Source organism: Desmodus rotundus, chromosome 3 (genome assembly GCF_022682495.2).
Source record: "Desmodus rotundus isolate HL8 chromosome 3, HLdesRot8A.1, whole genome shotgun sequence".
NCBI lineage: Eukaryota > Metazoa > Chordata > Mammalia > Chiroptera > Phyllostomidae > Desmodus > Desmodus rotundus.
Window position 1 is genome coordinate 172709977 of NC_071389.1, and position 17874 is coordinate 172727850.

Sequence of the window (17874 nt, forward strand, 5' to 3'; positions counted from 1 at the left end):
TGATGAGAAGATTGAGGAGGTGCACGTGATGAATCAATAACATAGCCAAAAATGGACTGAGTGGCAGTGACCTAAAAACACTTTTCACATTGCTTCACTAAAATCTAATCAACTATGGCGACTTTGTAAATATCTTGAGAGTCTAACAGTAGCTTTATCTGATTATCCAAGACCTGTGTGATACATAGAAGTGAGCAGTTGGGTCCTGTACATTGTGCTGAAGGTTCAAACAAAGAAGGAATGCTTTAATCTCAAGGCGAACCTGAGGCTAGGGTATATCCTGGGACAGCAGGGACCCACCCTGACATAAGGGCAGGTGCAAGTAGGTATGACCCTCACGGGTCTCTGCTTGAGTAAAGCGTGATGTAGCCATTCAACTAGCTCTCTGGTCTAGCCCCCTAAGGGGAAAGGCAGATAATCTTTGACAGAGGATCATGTAAAATTGGAAGAAATATATAACTTTTGAAGAACTTGATTTTATGAAACTTGGAGAACTCTCCATTTGGACTGGGGAGAAAAAACAAAGGTTTTCTTCAGAGCAGGAGACAGTCACCAGCAGCTTCAGGATGCAATCCACTGCCTTAGAGTGAGCTCACAACATCGGTCTTGGGGGCCTGCAGAGGAACACATGGTTTCTAAGGGGCCAGCAGGTATTGATAGTTTACAAAACTGTAAGGCCAATTAAACCTCCCATGCTTCATATCCTTGTTCATTCATTCATTCATTCTAATACCTACCATATGGCAGACAATAATGGACTTGGAATAGACAAAGCCCCCATTCTGATGGAACTTACATTGTAGTTGAGAATGGGGTTAGCAGGGAGAGGGTACTAGAATATTTAAAAAATACTACTCTGAGTCTTCGGGATCAGAACCACCTTGTGTGTATGTTTATGCCGAGACATGCATGTATGTATGTGTCCGCAGTGTAGGTTGTAATGTAGGGATATGTGTGTGTATGTGTGTGTGTGATAGAGGTACAGAGAGGAGTTAGTTACGGTAGATTTCCTGGCTATGCCAGCCTCCATATAAAGACAGTAACTACCAAATAATATCATTATGGAAATGCTGTTGGTATAATATAAGTTAGTGAAATGCCTTTTTATTTGTTTTGCATTGTTTTAAGATTTGCTACCTATCAAAGAAAAAATTTGATATTCAATATTGCCAAGATTACTACTGTGAGCTAGACATTCGCTTTTGCTATTGATGGGATTATAAATTGCCAGATCTTTCTGGAAAGCAATTTGTAATATGTATTAAGACCATTAATATGTTTATACCTTTTCAATATGCAATTTTAGGTAATTTATCTCAAGGGAAATAATCCACAATGTGGGCAAAGCTTTATGCATAGAGATACTCACTATAGTCTAATTAATAACAGAAATAAAATGATAAAAACTTAAATTATGTATGAATAAGGGTTGCCTTGCTATAATTCATGAATAATATGAATAGCTGGTAAACAATTAAAATTATGTTCTCAAGGAATTTTAATGGCATGGGACAATATTTATAATACAGAGAGTTATGGATAAAAATCAGGATATAATTTTTTATATGCTGTATATTCTGAATATTTAAATCAATTCCATAAAATTGAATGGAAGAAAATAGGTCAAAATACATTTTCTATGATTTGTTCTTGTGAATACCAATAAATATTATTTTTAAAACCCTGTGCTAGAGTAGAAGCTAAATGCCTCTGTGATTGTCCCATAAACCATTGAGTCTTATTCTGGAATGATCTGGGAGATCAACACTTACATATATAACTATAATATCAATTCAAATTTTCTCTAAAGAATTTGTCAAATGGGTATATTTTAATGCAATGAGAGCAAGTTTTTGGCTGCTTCTCTTTAGAAAGTTCTTTTTAAACTTTTTAGCATGACAGATAAAGGTCCATCCTTGGTTTGTTGCATAGTGAATCCAGTGGAAGAGTAAAATGATTTTTTTGGTTAACAGTTTTATAAGGAATTATTTTAATTAAGTAATTAGAAAGCAGAGATGGGTTACTTTCAGATTAGGACCATATTTCTTAAAATGTGGTTCTGGGACCCCCTATTTAAAATATAGACCCCCTTACAAAGGGCCCAGAGACATATGAAACGATGTTCAGCATCACTAGCCATCAGAGAGATGCAAATTAAAACCACAATGAGGTACCACTTCACACTGGTGAGAATGGCCATCATAAACAAATCAACAAACAACAAGTGCTGGAGAGGATGTGGAGAAAAGGGAACCCTAGTGCACTGTTGGTGGGAATGCAGACAGGTGCAGCCACTGTGGAAAACAGCATGGAATTCCCTTAAAAACTAAATGTGGAACTGCCTTTTGACCTGGCTATTCCACTACTGGGATTATACCCTAAGAATCCTGAAACACCAATCCAAAAGAACCTATGCACCCCAATGTTCACAGCAGCATTATGTACAAGTGCTGGAAGCAACCTAAATGCCCCTCAGTAAATGAATGGATCAAAAGACTATGGTACATTTGCACAATTGAAAACTACACAGCAGAAAGAAGGAACTCCTATCCTTTGCGACAGCATGGATGGAACTGGAATTATGCAAAGTGAAATAAGTCAGGCAGTGAGGGACAAATACCATATGATCTCACCTTTAAGTAGAACCTAATCAACAAAACAAGCAAGCAAGCAAAATATAACCAGACATTGAAATTAAGAACGATCTGACAGTAACCAGAGAGGAGGTGGGAGGGGATAACAGGGGGACAGGGGGAAGGGTTTTCAGGAACACCTATAAAAGACACATGGACAAACCCAAGGGGGGGGGGCTGAGGTGGAGGGGGAGTGGTGGGGAGTAAATGCAGACAACTGTACTTGAACAACAATAAAATAATTTAAAATAAATGAAATAAAATATAGACCTCCTAACCTACTAAATCAGGATCTGAGGATGGGCACTGGGAAACTGTATTTTTTAAAGATACACCCTAGGTAATTCTTCTGAGATTTCTAAGAACCACCAGTTGGAAAAGAGAGGTTTGAGATTTAGAAATTCTTACATAGGATCTTCTCCGTTCCAACATTTATTAAGTAGAATTAGGCATTTTCTCAATTGCACGGATGTGAAATATACTTCGCTTCCTGGATAAGTCAGAATTGGAGAGCGGAGCCTATCTACTGTTCTTCTGTAATCTTCTTAGGCTTAGACTTAGAATTCTTTAGGAGCAGGCACAAGTGGTCAGTAACATTGCTGAGAATGGTGATAGGGTATAGGTAATTTTTCTTGGCTGGAAAATAGCAGTCCACCAGTTCCAGTTCCATTTGGGGTGTCCTTTGGCTGGAAAGCTTGTCTAAATCACAGTTGAGTTTACAACTCTTGAGGAAACAGGCCTCCATGAAGAGCTGTGATACCCTAGCAGGGGAGTCCAACACGTGGCCCAGGATGGCTGTGAATGAGGCCCAACACAAAATCGTAAATTGACTTAAAACCTGTTTGTTGTTCATCAGCTTTCGTTAGTGTTTGTGTATTTAATGTGAGGCCCAAGACAACTCTTCTTCTTCCAGTATGGCCCAGGGACGCCAAAAGTTTGGACACCCCTGCCAGAGGTTAAGAACGCAAGTGCTAGGGTCAGACACACCTGTCACTTGTTATGTGCCTGGAAAAATTAACTCAAAACTTTAGATTTTTCTTATGTAAAACTGGGTTACTACCAGTACAAGCTTAATGATGAAAAATTGTGTGCAAATTATTTAGCACAGGGTCTGGCATAAAGCAAGAACTTATAAATGCCTATCGTGACAACTTCACAAGAGCTTGACTATATAAACGTGGGAGGTCAAGCTTTTTCCATTGATTTCTCAAAGACCTTGTTAATTACCAGAAAAGCCTAGCGATTTGAGGAATCTCAAATTCTGTGTGTGTGTGGGGGGGGGGGAGGTGTTAGCAGTGGATCCAAGTTTACTAATAATCTTTAATCTGAGCTACATTTTTTGATATCTGTTGGTTTCATCTAACCTTATAATGTCACTTATTGAAATTCACCCTCTCAGGGTTGGTTGTAGGACTACATTGAATAATGTGAAGTATCATTTGCACTGTGAGTTTCATTTGCATACCTTCTACAGTTTCAAAGAGAGTACAAAGTCATTCATACACCCACATGCCCACACACAGGGCCTTAACCCTGACCAGCTCCAGAGTATTTCTGGGGCACCCATTCTATAAAGCCATTTTCATTTCTAATAAATGTCTCTGGCTTTGTGATAGTCACTACCATGAAACACATTTACATACCCCCTTTCTTGCCTTATCGATAAATATTTCCTGAGTGAACTCACTTGTTACACTTTTCCCTAAGTTAAACTTTCATTGACTAAGTTACAGGTGTCTCTAGTGGTGTCTCAACTTTAGGAAAACCACCATCCCCCAGAAACATGACTAAAACCAAGGCAAGACAATTACCAGGAGTGATCATCTATATTATCCAGTTGCATAGCACACTTCTTGAATAAATGACATATCCTAATTTAGGGTACATCACGAGATTCAGGTCAGACAGTATCCTCTGCCAGTCAATAAGTGTGCGGGTCACTGGGAGATCTCTCCGCAGAATTCTTCTCAGGGCTTCATTCGATAACTCCTGTAATTCTTCCATGACCGCGGCTTGAAACTTATTCTCTTGCTCTTCCACAAGCCTGGAAAAACTGAGAGCCAGTTGAGCTTGGTTCACTATTTCCATGCTTTCTTTCAGGTCCTTGGAGATTTCAATATGAAGGTTGACATTCTTGAAGAAGTGAGCTTGCACAAAAATTCTGCCTGTTACTTGGGTTAGAAATGGATTTACCTGGAAAATCCATTTAGATTTCCAGAGACCATTCCAGAAATTTCCTGTTTCATAACTGTGGTCTTCAATGCAAGCTATCAAGAACTCCCTTTTTTTAACAGTTTTTCTTAGCACGTTGCAATTTCCAGTTGGATAGTGATCATACACATACAGTTTTAAGGCACACAGAACAACATTTCTCAGGTATTCTGTCTCATTCCGAATGATACCGTGACTTCGGATGTCTTTTAACTGGTTTTGAAGCAGATCGAATTTGAAAGAAAGTTTGCTGTGATAGTCAAAAAATCGGAAGTCACCCACGACATTATGGTGAGACAAAAGGACTGGATTTCCGTCGATGCTGAGCGGGACATAATATTTTTGGCAGTGTTGATGGCCTGCACACTCACCTTGATGGTACATGAGTTTTTCATCACGGATAAGCAGACAGAGATCATCAAAGGCGTTCACAAATTCCCCTGGAGGAGCCTGTATTAACAGTCTGCGGATTGCTTTTTCTTTCTCTTTCCTACTCATAACAGTACGTGACATGTTTGGTTGCAGCAGAAGCAAAGCTTCTGAAATAAAGCGTGTTCAAAGGATGAGAAAACATTCCATGAGTCACCTTTCCCATCCAGGTGTTCAATATTCAAGCTTAAGATTACTTTCTCTAACCATGAAAACAGTCTGGCAAGCACTGGGTCTCCTGATGAAGTCATAAAGAACATTTCTCTATGAAGTGTGTTACTTTGGATGATATCACAATGGGTGCTCAGAAAAAAAAAAAAAAGACAGTCGCCTGACAGCATGGTGCCCAACCAACCAGTTATCTGTATTTTGAAGATATTAAGAACTCATTCTCCCTAGCAGCTTTCTTCAAAAGCGGTGTGTCTCCGTATACGTGATATGTTGTCAGGGCTGTAGAGGAGCAGCCTAGAGTTGCTAGAGAGTGCTTTGCAGCACTGTGCACCTTCTGGACCACACTGGCACTGACTTGCTAATCTGGCTATCAGAATATCTCTTAAATCTACTGGAAAGCATGGTATGATGAAAAGTTTGAGGTCTTTTAAACAAGATAGCAAAAATCAAATGAGATTTGATGCAGTTCCCCCAAAAATGCCAGACAGCAGGTGATGCAGCATTTACTAATATTGTGGGTTTAGAGATGGTCAGAACATAAGCAATAAGCCAGAAAGTTTCAAGGGCAGCAAAGTGCAAGGACTAGAACTTGTGTATAGTGCCTGTGGGAATTAAATGTGGGTTAACTCCAAAGAACAAAGACGAATCACTGTGCATTTTCTCCTTTCTCTCTAGGAAAGGGGCAGTGACTGCAGCTGATGAGTACCATGAAATTCCTTTCTTGCAAAGGGGCAGAGTTAATTCTGTTTGGAACTCGTGACAACACATAATGTGGAGAGACTTCTATGCAAGGAGAGAGGAAACGACAGGTCATGAAAATATGGAGAACAAATATCCATTCAAAAGTCCTTTCTATTCTTTCCTCTTATTTTTTCCCCTTTATTCTCTTCTCATTCCTTTTGAAGATTCCTGAACAGTAAATCCCTCTCACACACATATAGACTTATTCCTTCCATATCCATCCTGAGCTTTTGAGTTTTCCTAGCTTCTTGTATCTTTTCCTTATAAGAACACGAGCTTCATCATAGTAAATAAGTCTTAGCCATTAAATGTAAAGGCTTCTCCTGAATTCTGACAGTCCGAAGATGAGTGGCCTGTGAACAGTCTCGACCAACACCTTTCATGGTTTTAGAGACTGTCGTGGTCTTTGCAACCTTAGCTTATCAATTCGAAGGTTCTAGTTTTTGTATATTTGTATATAATCAATAAGCGTGATTGTTTTATTTTCCTCTTTCATTCTAAACATACAGTCATTATGGCATTTTAAACCCTTTTTGATGTTACTTAAAATGTTGCTTTTTGGGCATGTGTGTAGCTGGACAATGGCTAACGTAGTAACCCTACCGGAAGTGGTTACCATTTATTGAACACAGGAGCTGAAACCGTGTTCAGTGATGTGTATGAACTCGTTTAATGTCCCCACCTTCCCCAAGTATTAATTTGACTACTTCGCAGATGAGGGACCTGGAGCTGATGGAGGTTGGGTGACAGGGATAGCTTGAAGTCTAGCTGCCTCCAAAGTCCATTTCTTTAGGTGATCGACTGTATTTCCCAAGTAATAACTTGATTTCATAAATGTTTGCTTTTATCTTCCTATCATTTTCACTGTGTCATGCCCTTTCATACCTTTACTACAGAATTTTACTACAGAATTTTTAATACTCCTGAGTTTTGTTTTAAATATTATTTATCATAGAATTACCTCATCATTTAAACACAAGGAGACTATTCTTTAAAAATAAAAATAATCTGAAGAGAGATCTAATATTTCTTTAGGCATTTTAAGTACTTAATGACTTTCTGTGAGAATTTCCTTAACGTCATTTTTTGTGTTTCATACGTGGTTCCTGTCAATGATTCGAGATGACTTTAGAGGTGGAAAAATTAGCCTAGAAAAAACACTGAAATTACTTGAAAAATTAAATATTCGATGTAATCATACTCATGTGAAACAGATTTTTAAGGTGAGATGCTATCCTCCTCCTGTCTACCCTCCTCTAGAAAGAACTTAACCTGTGGTAGCAAAGTATTGATAGCTGCTTGGGTGCTTTATGCAGAAAATACATATGAAAAATTACTGCCTTAAGAATTAAAGCAATAAATTATACTAAACTTTTTTATAATCAAGATAGAATTTTGGTAAGGAGGTAAAACAAGGTGTCTATAAAATTTGAAATCATACCAGGTTATCAGGTTAGTACAATCTTCTGAGTATACAGGAATGTTCACATTAGATTAGCATTAGTTATGTGATTAGATTAAAATCATATACATGATAAAATGATAAATTGAATGCTAGTGATTCATAGAAGAATGGGTAATCTTGAGAAAGATTATATTTTACTCACCTCAGGGAAGAAAAGCATGCCAACAGTTCTCTCTGTTTAAAGAAGATGTAATGGAAAGGGGACCTGGCTCAGTTCTGCCACGAGAAGACCACTGGCGAGAGGACAGAGGGAAAGACCATAAAATAAGTGATGTTGAGCTGAGTTTTGTAAATTTTGCCAATGGCAGATTTCTTGGTGAATCAGGCAAGACTACTAGACTGGCCAATCCAGTCTCTAGTTAGAAATCCTGATTTTGATTTTTGGAAGTAGGTAGCCAGAAAACACAATCTATGTGGAAACTGTTACCACTAACACAAGCTTCTCAGCTTGTGTTGCCTTCCTTGGAAGCTAACCCGGTGGTCTCGTATAGTTTCACTGATGCCGGCAGAGGCAGGCTTCCTGTTCAGAGAAAAAAGATAGCTTGTTACTCAAAAACATAGCAATTGCCAGAGTATCAGCATTTGGGTGCCATTTTTCTAAACGCCAGTTCCCCAAGTGTGATGATGTGAGGAGGGCAAGGTGACCTGTCCAATGAATGCAAAGGGTTGCATTCCTGGGCAGCAACTTCAAGCTTAGGGAACCCAGACCTTTTATTAGGTGCAGTAAGCCTGTCTGACTTTGGCCCCCAGAAAGGTGTCATTAGCATTATCATTGTGTACAGTAAACAAACCTTATTTACTCCTCTGGAGGGAGATACTATCTCTTCCTTAGGTAATATTGGTGCCTTTGCTCAGGGAAGTGCAGAAACCCAAGGCCTATGGAGCACTGCCTCCCAATAGGCGCTTCTCTCAATAAGATGTAGCCCCCATATTTACAGACCACAAATAGGAGGTTCAAATTGGTTCAAAGCTGGACTTCGGGAGGCTGCAGTAGAAGACAAAAGTTTCAGAGTTATTTCAATGAATCCATGTAACTTGTGCTGCAATGAGCTATCAGAACTTTAATCTATTCATGTCTAATAACCCATGGGAAGAACTTAAGCTTTTGTGAAAGATCTTTACACACAGAAATTTTCCCCAGAGGTATTGTCCAAAGGGAGAAACAGCTACATGCTTTCAGGTTTAATAAGATGCACATTCAACCCAATCTAGAGGTAGTAATTAAATTTCTATCAAATGTGAAATACTGTAAATCTTATTCAGTGATTATCAGGTTGCTTTCAATTATCTGCATGATAGAGATATCTATTTGAAATGCACTTGAGTGAAATGCATGCCATATTCAAAAGCATTATGTGGAATGCTCCACAGTTATAACAAGTAAAGAAATAGCTCATTAATGAAAAGTTATGATTATTCAGACGCAGCAAGGCTGAAGGTCTGTTTTGTTTAGTAAGACCTTTTTGAAGTAGCTATGAAAACAATGTTAATTATAAAAATTAGAGAGGCTGAGATTGCCTAAGATACTAAAAAAAATCTCTTTATACTGACCCCAAATACCTTAGAAGCATAAATTACATATAAACAAGGTTTATGACCATGATAAACCATTCTATTTTTATTGTTGTTCAATTACAGTTGCTCCAATTTTCCCCTGTTGCTCTCCCCTGCCCTTCCCACAGCTAGTTCCCACCCAGTTGTCCACATTCATGGGTCATTCATACATGTTCCTTGACCCTCTTCTTCTTTCCCGTTATCCCCCTTCCCCTCCCCTCCGGTTAAAATAATTCCTCTATGCACGCTAATAAATAATGCTCATTGCTTTGAACTAAATTTCCATAGACTTATTAACATGTTGATTAAATAGAAGGCTTAAGGAAGACGTATTGGCTAATTGAATTTTCTGGATAGTTGATGATTCAGCTACTTAAATATTCCACTCTCCTGCTTCAATTTTTGTTGCTAATCTTTCCTCACTTTATGGGTGCACCTTTTAGCCAAAGTAAATAAAGTAAGTCATAATGAGTCTTACTCCGGTGCCTCAAATCTTCCAATGTCTCAAGGCCATTGTTATCGGCAAGCCAAGTAGGCACGGAGAGTTTTCACTCTGTTAGATCCCAGCTGTGTGGGACTTGGCAAGTCAGCAGTCTCTCTGAGTACATGTCTCAATCTGCAGAATGGGGATACTAATACAGTTATTTTGCAGGATTGTTCAGAATATTAAGTGATATTATTTGTGAATGTACCTAGCAACAGGCTTGGCAGAAAGTAGGCACTCAGTGAATTAGTTAAAGGTACATCCCTCATGATTGTTCCAAAAATATTGAAAATTGTATTACATTTATTGATTTCCTAAGTAGCTGGTATAAATTCTGACATGAATTTATTTCCTCACAATGTGAATTAGTATTATAAAATTTGAGTAAAGAATATACAGGAGTGGACAAAAGCATGTTAAATTATAAGCTATTATTACCTAAAAGATAAATCATAAGTAAAATAATGAAATAATAATTTCACTGACACCTGTTCTTTAGTTTCTAGTTACCCCCTTCCACCTGGATTGTATTCACTCTGTTTCCTTAGTTGCCATTCTCCATCTCTTTCAATTGGTAATGCACAACTAATAATACTCCTGCTTTTACTAGTCATTTCTTACTAAGAACCTGAAAGTGTTTCTGTTACTCTTAATAGCTGGATCCAGCCCAATTTCTTGTCTTTTATCTCATAAAGTTTAAACAAGAAATTTCCAGAACAGCCAGGGGAATCCATTTTTTTGAATTGGAATCTACCTTGTTTGTCATTCCTTCAAATCCTTCAGTGATTATGCAGATTTTACTTCCTTAAGATATCACCTAACTACTACAGCTTCTGCAGTTGACTGTGCTCTTGAATGGCTCTGATTTACTCTGACATTTATGGTGCAGGCTGCATATTCTTAGCATGGGATCATGTACTGTCTCTCATGGTTTAAGAAGGCACTAAAATAGAGTGGAGTAGAAAAAGCAAATGTGCAATCCAAAGACCTACTAGGATACTTTTCCCAAACATTATTCCATTCCTACCATGGCCACTAGTTTTTTTTTTTTTTTTTTAAGATTTTATTTATTTACTTTTAGAGAGAGGGGAAAGGAAGGAGAAAGAGAGGGAGAGAAACATCAATGTGCGGTTGCCTCTTGCACGACCCCAACTGGGGACCTGGCCTGCAACCCAGACATGTGCCCTGACTGGGAATTGAACCGATGACCCTTTGGTTCACAGGCCAGTGCTCAATCCACTGAGCCACACCAGCCAGGGCAGCCACTAGGTTTTAAGTGATGATGATCCACTAACATTTTCCCAACTTTGGCATCACTTCCTGCAGTTTTATAGACTTTATCTGAGATAATAATCCAATGTAAAGTTCATCTTCTTTCAAGAATAAGTTGCTATATATATATATATCACACAAATACTCTAATTTATCCAGTTTGTGTATTTTTTATATTCACAATGTGAGCCCACCAGTGATTTTCTTTTTTAGTAGGCTAATGACAGGCTGAAGCAAGGAAGAATCACCATAGAAGAATTTAGATCAATATATCGAATTATTGCACACAGAGAAGAAATTATTGAGATTTTCAACACGTATTCTGAAAACCGGAAATTTCTTTATGAAAAAAATCTGGTCGACTTTTTGACACAAGAACAATATATGTTTAACATGAATAGAAGTATTGTCTCTGAGATCATTGAAAAATATGAGCCTATTGAAGAAGGTATGCTTGCATTTCAAAGTTTTGCCAAATATTTACACTCAAAGTATTTTTAAAAATATACTATTAGTTATCAAATTCAAAGTTTTGGATGGATCAAATCTCTTCTGGATAATATCAAATATTGGTAGTTTTATTTTTGTACTTTATGGAATGTATATATACCTTTTAGAAAGCTAGATTGTATAACAATAGCATTCTTTGCTATTTCATTGTCCCGCTCCTTTCTCTTAACTGCTTTTGTATATCTGTCAAGTGTTCAGTGATAAGCTTAGGGGTAAAAAAGCAAGATGAGGATTCTGTTATATATACTGTATAGAAGAAGTGGCTAAACATTCATTAATAAGATAAAAGCCCAGTTATAGGCAGTCTTCCATTTTTTAATGTATTATACTATTAAAATATATATGAATATTAAATTAGCTAAATGAAAATAGCTCTCAGGAGGAGATAAAATATTACAAAAATATTAGTTTCTCCATTCTCTACACACATAATAGATTATGATATTTTATACATATTTTCAAAATTTTGCTTTTTCTTCATTTTTAAATAGTCATCTGTTTTAAATTAAAAGACCACTTAAGGTAGTGATTTCAACCGGTGTGCCACAAGAATTTTTAAAGCATGCAATACCTGGCTAGTTAGTCAGGGGCACTGACCTCTTTTCCCTTAGATTGTTGAAAAAAAAAACCCATAGCCAACATGACAATAGCTGTCTGGTATGAATGAATCCAAATTATACCTATTTGTTTTGGTCAGATTGGCAAAAATATATTTTTTGTATGCTGCAGAATTTTAGTAATTAGTTTATGTGTGCCATGGGATTAAAAACAGTTGAAAATCATTGCCTTAGGCTAATGACATGTCATGTAGTTTTTTTTTTTAAATTTATTGTTATTCAGTTACAGTTGTCTGCATTTTCTCCCCATCCCTCCACCCCACTGTCATATAGTTTTTTATCTTTGTCCCATCTTTCAATGGATTAAAAAACTTCAAAATTTTTAATTTGTGCTCATCTCTAAATACAATAATGAAACCATAATATAATAAAATATTTACATAATTGCCTAAATAGCAATTAAGTTAAACATGGTGTTTAATCCTACAGAAATTAATTTGTAATGTAAATTAAATATTCAAATATTTATTTGAAAAGGGAGGTATAACAGTACAAGTTCTGCCTTTGAAAGTGGGTTTGCAGCTACCAATGTTTAACATATGATAATACGAGTTTTAATCAAACCAAACATTCCTTCATTGAGTCACACGTTCATTATTTATTCAAATATTTATTTGTGGCAACCAAGTATATTTTTAGGGGCTAGATAAATAATGGGAAAAAAAGCAAATTAGATCTTATGCTCTTCGTGAAGGTTGGAGGAATTCTGACAATAAAGAATTAGACATATAAAAGGATAATTTCAGAGAATGCTATGTACTGTGAAAAAATAAAATAGAGGAAGTCAGAGAGAGTAAATAACCCAGGAAGTCTAGTTTAGGCTGGGTGGTTAGGAGCACCCTCTCTGAGGCGGTGACATTTAAACTGAGACCTAACTGATGAGAAATAACTAGTCATGTGACGAAACGGGAGGAGTGTCTGAGTTGAGGGAAGACTTATGTTGGACCTGAGTTGGAGAATTCAAGGAACAAGAGGACTGGGGTTGAAACTTTAAGAATGAGGGTGAAATGAATTTGGAGAGATAGGCAGGGATCAAATCATGTCAGTCTTACAGGCCATAATTAAGATTTTGCTGTTGTCACTCAGTCTCACCTAGAAACTTTGGAGGGTTTTAGTATTGTAGCAGTGGGACTAAGCGCAGTGCCAGCAAGAGTTCGGACAGACCGCCACTAAAACTTGTGCAGGTTTGCGACGAGACAGCTCGCACCAGAACGTAAAACTACTGCACCAGTACTCGCCGCCACTACGTGCACCTGGTGAATTCAGGTGACTTTTACTTTTCTTTTAGTAATAAAGACTTTCTCTAAGCAAGTAGTGAATTGATTTATGTTCTGGCTCAAGCTCTTTATATCATTGATTACTGGAAACAACCAATTTACCGATAAGCATTTTCAATAGTACTCGTTTAATGGATATTAAAAACATACTTAGACTGTGTTACATACAGGTGGTAAAAGGTCCAGTGGGATAATAGGGCTTAAAAAGGGAGGTGTGTGAAAGTCCAAGTCCTGCCTTGGACAGTTGGCGGCAGTGACATCTTGGAATTGTGTTTTCATTTTAAATATCACATTACATCGTTCTGTGCATCCATTTCGTCTTTTGAACCTCGCTCTGCCTCACACAGTTTCGTGCACAGCCAAGTCTTTCCATTTCCTTTAGATGCTTATTGATCACTTTAGAGACTTATTAAGGCCAATTTCAATTATGGTTTTATAGTCCCAAATGCTGCCAAGCTCCTCAATCTCATCCCATATTAGTAGGCAACATGTACCAAATAAGGTTTTTAAAAATCAGTGAGATTAATTCTTATCTCAATCTGGTACTTTTTAAGGTCAAAAAATGAATTTGTTTTCTCTTCCAATACCGAAGAAATCTACTTAATTATTTAATAGGTAAAAAAGGCTCTCAGCCAATCACTGCTAATTGCACTGGGAAAAAGAATCAATTTATGCAAATCATGACGATCGCAATATATGATGCATTTGCCCCACACATTCCCATCAGTCTGCGTTGCTTTGAAAGAGAAATTTGCATGCTTATAAATATTCTATGTATTTTCTTCTAGCTTCCATTTTTAAAAACCAGATTGTAATAGCATTTTTGAATCCTGGCTTTTTCACTGTTACGATAGCCTCAACATTTATTATGTCACTATATATGTTTTCTGGTACATTATTTTTAAAGGCTGCATAATATTGTAGCATACTTTGAGCTTTAATTTGTTTCTTCCTCGTGTTGAGTTTTTATAAATAATGCTAGTGTGAGCATTCTTGCACATCAATCTTTGTCTGAGTCTCTGTATCTATAGTATAAGTTCCTGGAAGTAAAATTCTTTGCTAAGGGTCACACTCTCTAAAGTAAATACTTACACCAGCTCTTATTTTGGGATGAACCGAATTATCAACAACAAAAACAACAGCAACTAACTTAGAGTTAATATGTGGGATAAGTACTATTATTTCTATAATTGCAAACATAGGGAGAAGTTAACTAAAACGCTCGTTCTATAACAAGTAAATAGATTTAACCCAAGCTGTCTGGTTCCAGAGCCAGTGTTCTACTTAAATAGATAATACTGTGTATAAAATTTAGAGATAATTTACTAAAGTGGATAATGTGTAAATGACCCAGCAATTCCATTTGTAGGCATGCACCCAACAGAAGTGTGTACACCTTCGTGCAAAACGACAGGCACTGATTGTTTATAGCTAAACTATTTGCAATAGCCCCACCCTGGAAATTATCTAAATGCTCGTCAAAAATAGAATTGATAAATAAAATGTGGTGTACTCACTCAATGGAATACCATACAGAATGGGAACGTAGTGTCTAAATGCAACTGCAAGAATAAATCTTAGAAACAACGTTGAGCAAACTACAAACTCTATGAGATCTTTCCCGTGTAGCACAAATACAAGAGAAAACGAATGTGTGCTGTTAGAAGCCAGACCATTGACTACCTTGGGTGGGTGAGAGGAGAGATTAAAAGTTAGCAGGAGGGAGGCTTTTAGGGTGCTGGAGTGTTCTGGTCTGTGACCTGGGTGCTGGTGACAGCCTTTTAGCTTGTGGAAATTCACTGATCAATGACATTTGTACTTTTCTTGTATATATTTTCAAGGCATTAAAAAAATCAGAGATGATAAATTCTCTACTTGAATGTTGATACAGAAGAATTAAGAGTATTGATTAGAAAATTTTTTTCCAAAGAAAAATTAAAAATAGTATTCATATTAATTTTAAAAGAATATTTTAGAAACATGTTGTACTACTGAATAAGTTTTAAAGTGAGATATACATTTTATACTGCTAATGATATTACAGTATCCTTTTACTTATTTTTTATAGTTAAGCAAGCACACCAGATGTCATTTGAAGGTTTTACAAGATACCTGTGTTCATCTGACTGTCTACTATTTAATAATGAATTTGGAAAAGTTTATCAAGATATGCATCATCCATTAAAAGATTATTTTATTTCAAGTTCACATAATACATACTTGGTATCTGACCAATTAGTGGGACCAAGTGACATTTGGGGATATGTAAGGTATTTATTTTAATTTTTAAATTTATTACATTTAAAAACACTTAGAAGTTTTCACTGCTATCTAACTCCATTGGTAGTAATTCACAGTAAAAGCAGGCTATGCATGTTAAGCAAACATATAGGGAAGAGCAATTTCCTTATTGAATTTATTGGGATGACATTGGGTAATGAAATTATATAAGTTTCAGCTGTACAATTCTCTAATATGTCATCTGTATATTGTGTGTTCACTACCCCAAGTCAAGTCTCAGGAAGAGTAATTTTGATTTGTGCATATTTTGGTGATCCAAACTTTGGGTGACTATGTAATCTATTCTATGTATTAGTATCATACACCTTCCTTCTAATTCTGCCCAATGATTTTCTTTCTCCAGTTACTGGCCCTCTGAAGTTTCCTGAATAATTTTAATACTTCTTATAGTAAACATATGAAGACAACAACTTATTTAACTAATCATAACATTCCAGATTTAAAAAATATACATGTTTAAAATGAATTCTCATACATCAGGACACAATACTATGAATAAAGCAAACAATAGAGTAAGTTGTATATAATTTGGCTTTTATAGATAGTAACATATAGAGAATTATGTGTCAAATTATTTACATTGATTAAAACCAATATATGCTGCACCTCCAATTTTGGATCCTTACAATATATTATACTGTTAATACCAGACTTCAGGTTAGCCAGTCAGCTGAGGATACAGTTGTTGGCAAGATTTTTACAGGTGCCACCCTCATTTGTTCATGGAAATAGACATAATAAGTAAACAAATTGATATTTGTAGGGACTGATGAGTCATATGGAGAATATAAACTAGGGTAACATGATACAAAGTAACTCTGGGGTGAAATGTGTTACTTTAGTTAAAGTTTCTAGAGTAGCAGCAAGAATCATTATTATGCAGGTTGTCCTTCATGAAAAGTTTTCTTCTACAACTGAGGTTTTGGTAGGTTTTTTGTCTTTTGTTTTCTCGGCAGAGAGTTCAAGATTATTTTTTGTTAGCACCACAGAGAACTTATATTCTGTATTTATAAAAAGGCCAAGACAATACACTTTGACAGCCGACTAAGGGGAGAGTAAAGCAGACGTTCTTTCATGGCAATTAACAAACTTTACAAGTAGATATTGATTATTCTATAATTTAAAATCTAAATACATAAAGAAATATACAACCTGAGCAATGTATTCAGTATATTTCTACACATAGAGCTCCATCTGGGACTAACATTAGGGGGCCACCTTATTTACCCATGAAAATATCAATGGGTCAAACAAAACTTCCTTAAGGAGGCTCTAGGTGCAATCTTCCAACCCTGGGACAAGTGTGCTAAAAAGCTCTGAAATTTTACATTACATTTCATCTCTACATGACTGAATAAAGCAGTGTGCATTTAAAAAAGCAAGACAAAATGGTCTTAAAAAGCAAACCTCCAAAAAACCTCCAAAAAGAATTTATTAACCATTTAGCTTTATATGGTTCCAGTGAAGCCTCCAACGTAGATGAAATTTATTGATCCCCTTCTTTCCCTTTTAGTGCCCCACCTCCTCAGCTCCTTTCCATCTTTCGTCTCTGTTATTCCCAAGGGAACATAAATTCCGTTTTTCCCCCTGAATTCAACACCTTGACTTCAGTGTCATAATTGCTTTATCTTTTCTCAGTTACACTCCTACCTAAATACTGCTTGAGTCATCTCCCTAAAAAGCTGACTAAAATGATCCCCAAAGAAGTACTAGATCTAAAAGTCTATTTCTGCATGTGGTTTATATGGTACCCTGTATTTCTATTTGAAAGGATTACTTATTCTACATCAAATACTTGGTGCTAGGACCGCACTCTCCTATCCAGGTTTTTATGGCTTGGGGCAGGGTTTCTCAAATTCTTCACATTTTATGTGAAATAACTCTTTGTTGTGGAGGCTTAGTCCTGTCGGTGGTAGACTGTTTAGCAGCATTCCTGGCCTCTACCACCAGAGGCTAGTTACAAATCTCTCTCCCATCTCGAATTCCGGTAACCAAAAATGCCTCCATTCATTGCCAAATGTTTCCTAGGAGGCAAAACTGTCCTGACTGAGAACCACTGATCTAGAGACGGTGGGCTAAACTAATACTTTTTGGAAAACAAGTGCAGACTTGGGGTTCTATGGGAAAAACAGCTCCATGTATGGCAGGGGCCTTTGGTGACCTTCGCGCTACGTGAGTATCAATGCCAAGATCCTAACATTCAAGTTGG

The 17874-nt window shown here is 36.8% G+C and overlaps 2 protein-coding genes across 2 annotated transcripts in view; one reads left to right on the forward strand and one right to left on the reverse strand.

Annotated features, from left to right (window-relative positions):
- Positions 1–4440: 4440 nt before the first annotated feature.
- Positions 4441–5510, reverse strand: CAPZA3 (capping actin protein of muscle Z-line subunit alpha 3). Its single transcript, XM_024575874.2, has one exon. The coding sequence runs from the start codon at positions 5355–5357 to the stop codon at positions 4458–4460; it is 900 nt and encodes a 299-aa protein (XP_024431642.1). The 5' UTR covers positions 5358–5510; the 3' UTR covers positions 4441–4457.
- Positions 5511–7279: 1769 nt separating this feature from the next.
- PLCZ1 (phospholipase C zeta 1) overlaps positions 7280–17874 on the forward strand; it is a 34763-nt gene continuing 24168 nt past the window's right edge. The window contains exons 1-3 of the mRNA XM_024575917.2: positions 7280–7408; positions 11177–11408; positions 15433–15634. Of these exons, the coding sequence (XP_024431685.2) occupies positions 7298–7408; positions 11177–11408; positions 15433–15634 (545 nt within the window). The 5' untranslated portion in view covers positions 7280–7297. The remainder of the gene's footprint in view (positions 7409–11176; positions 11409–15432; positions 15635–17874) is intronic.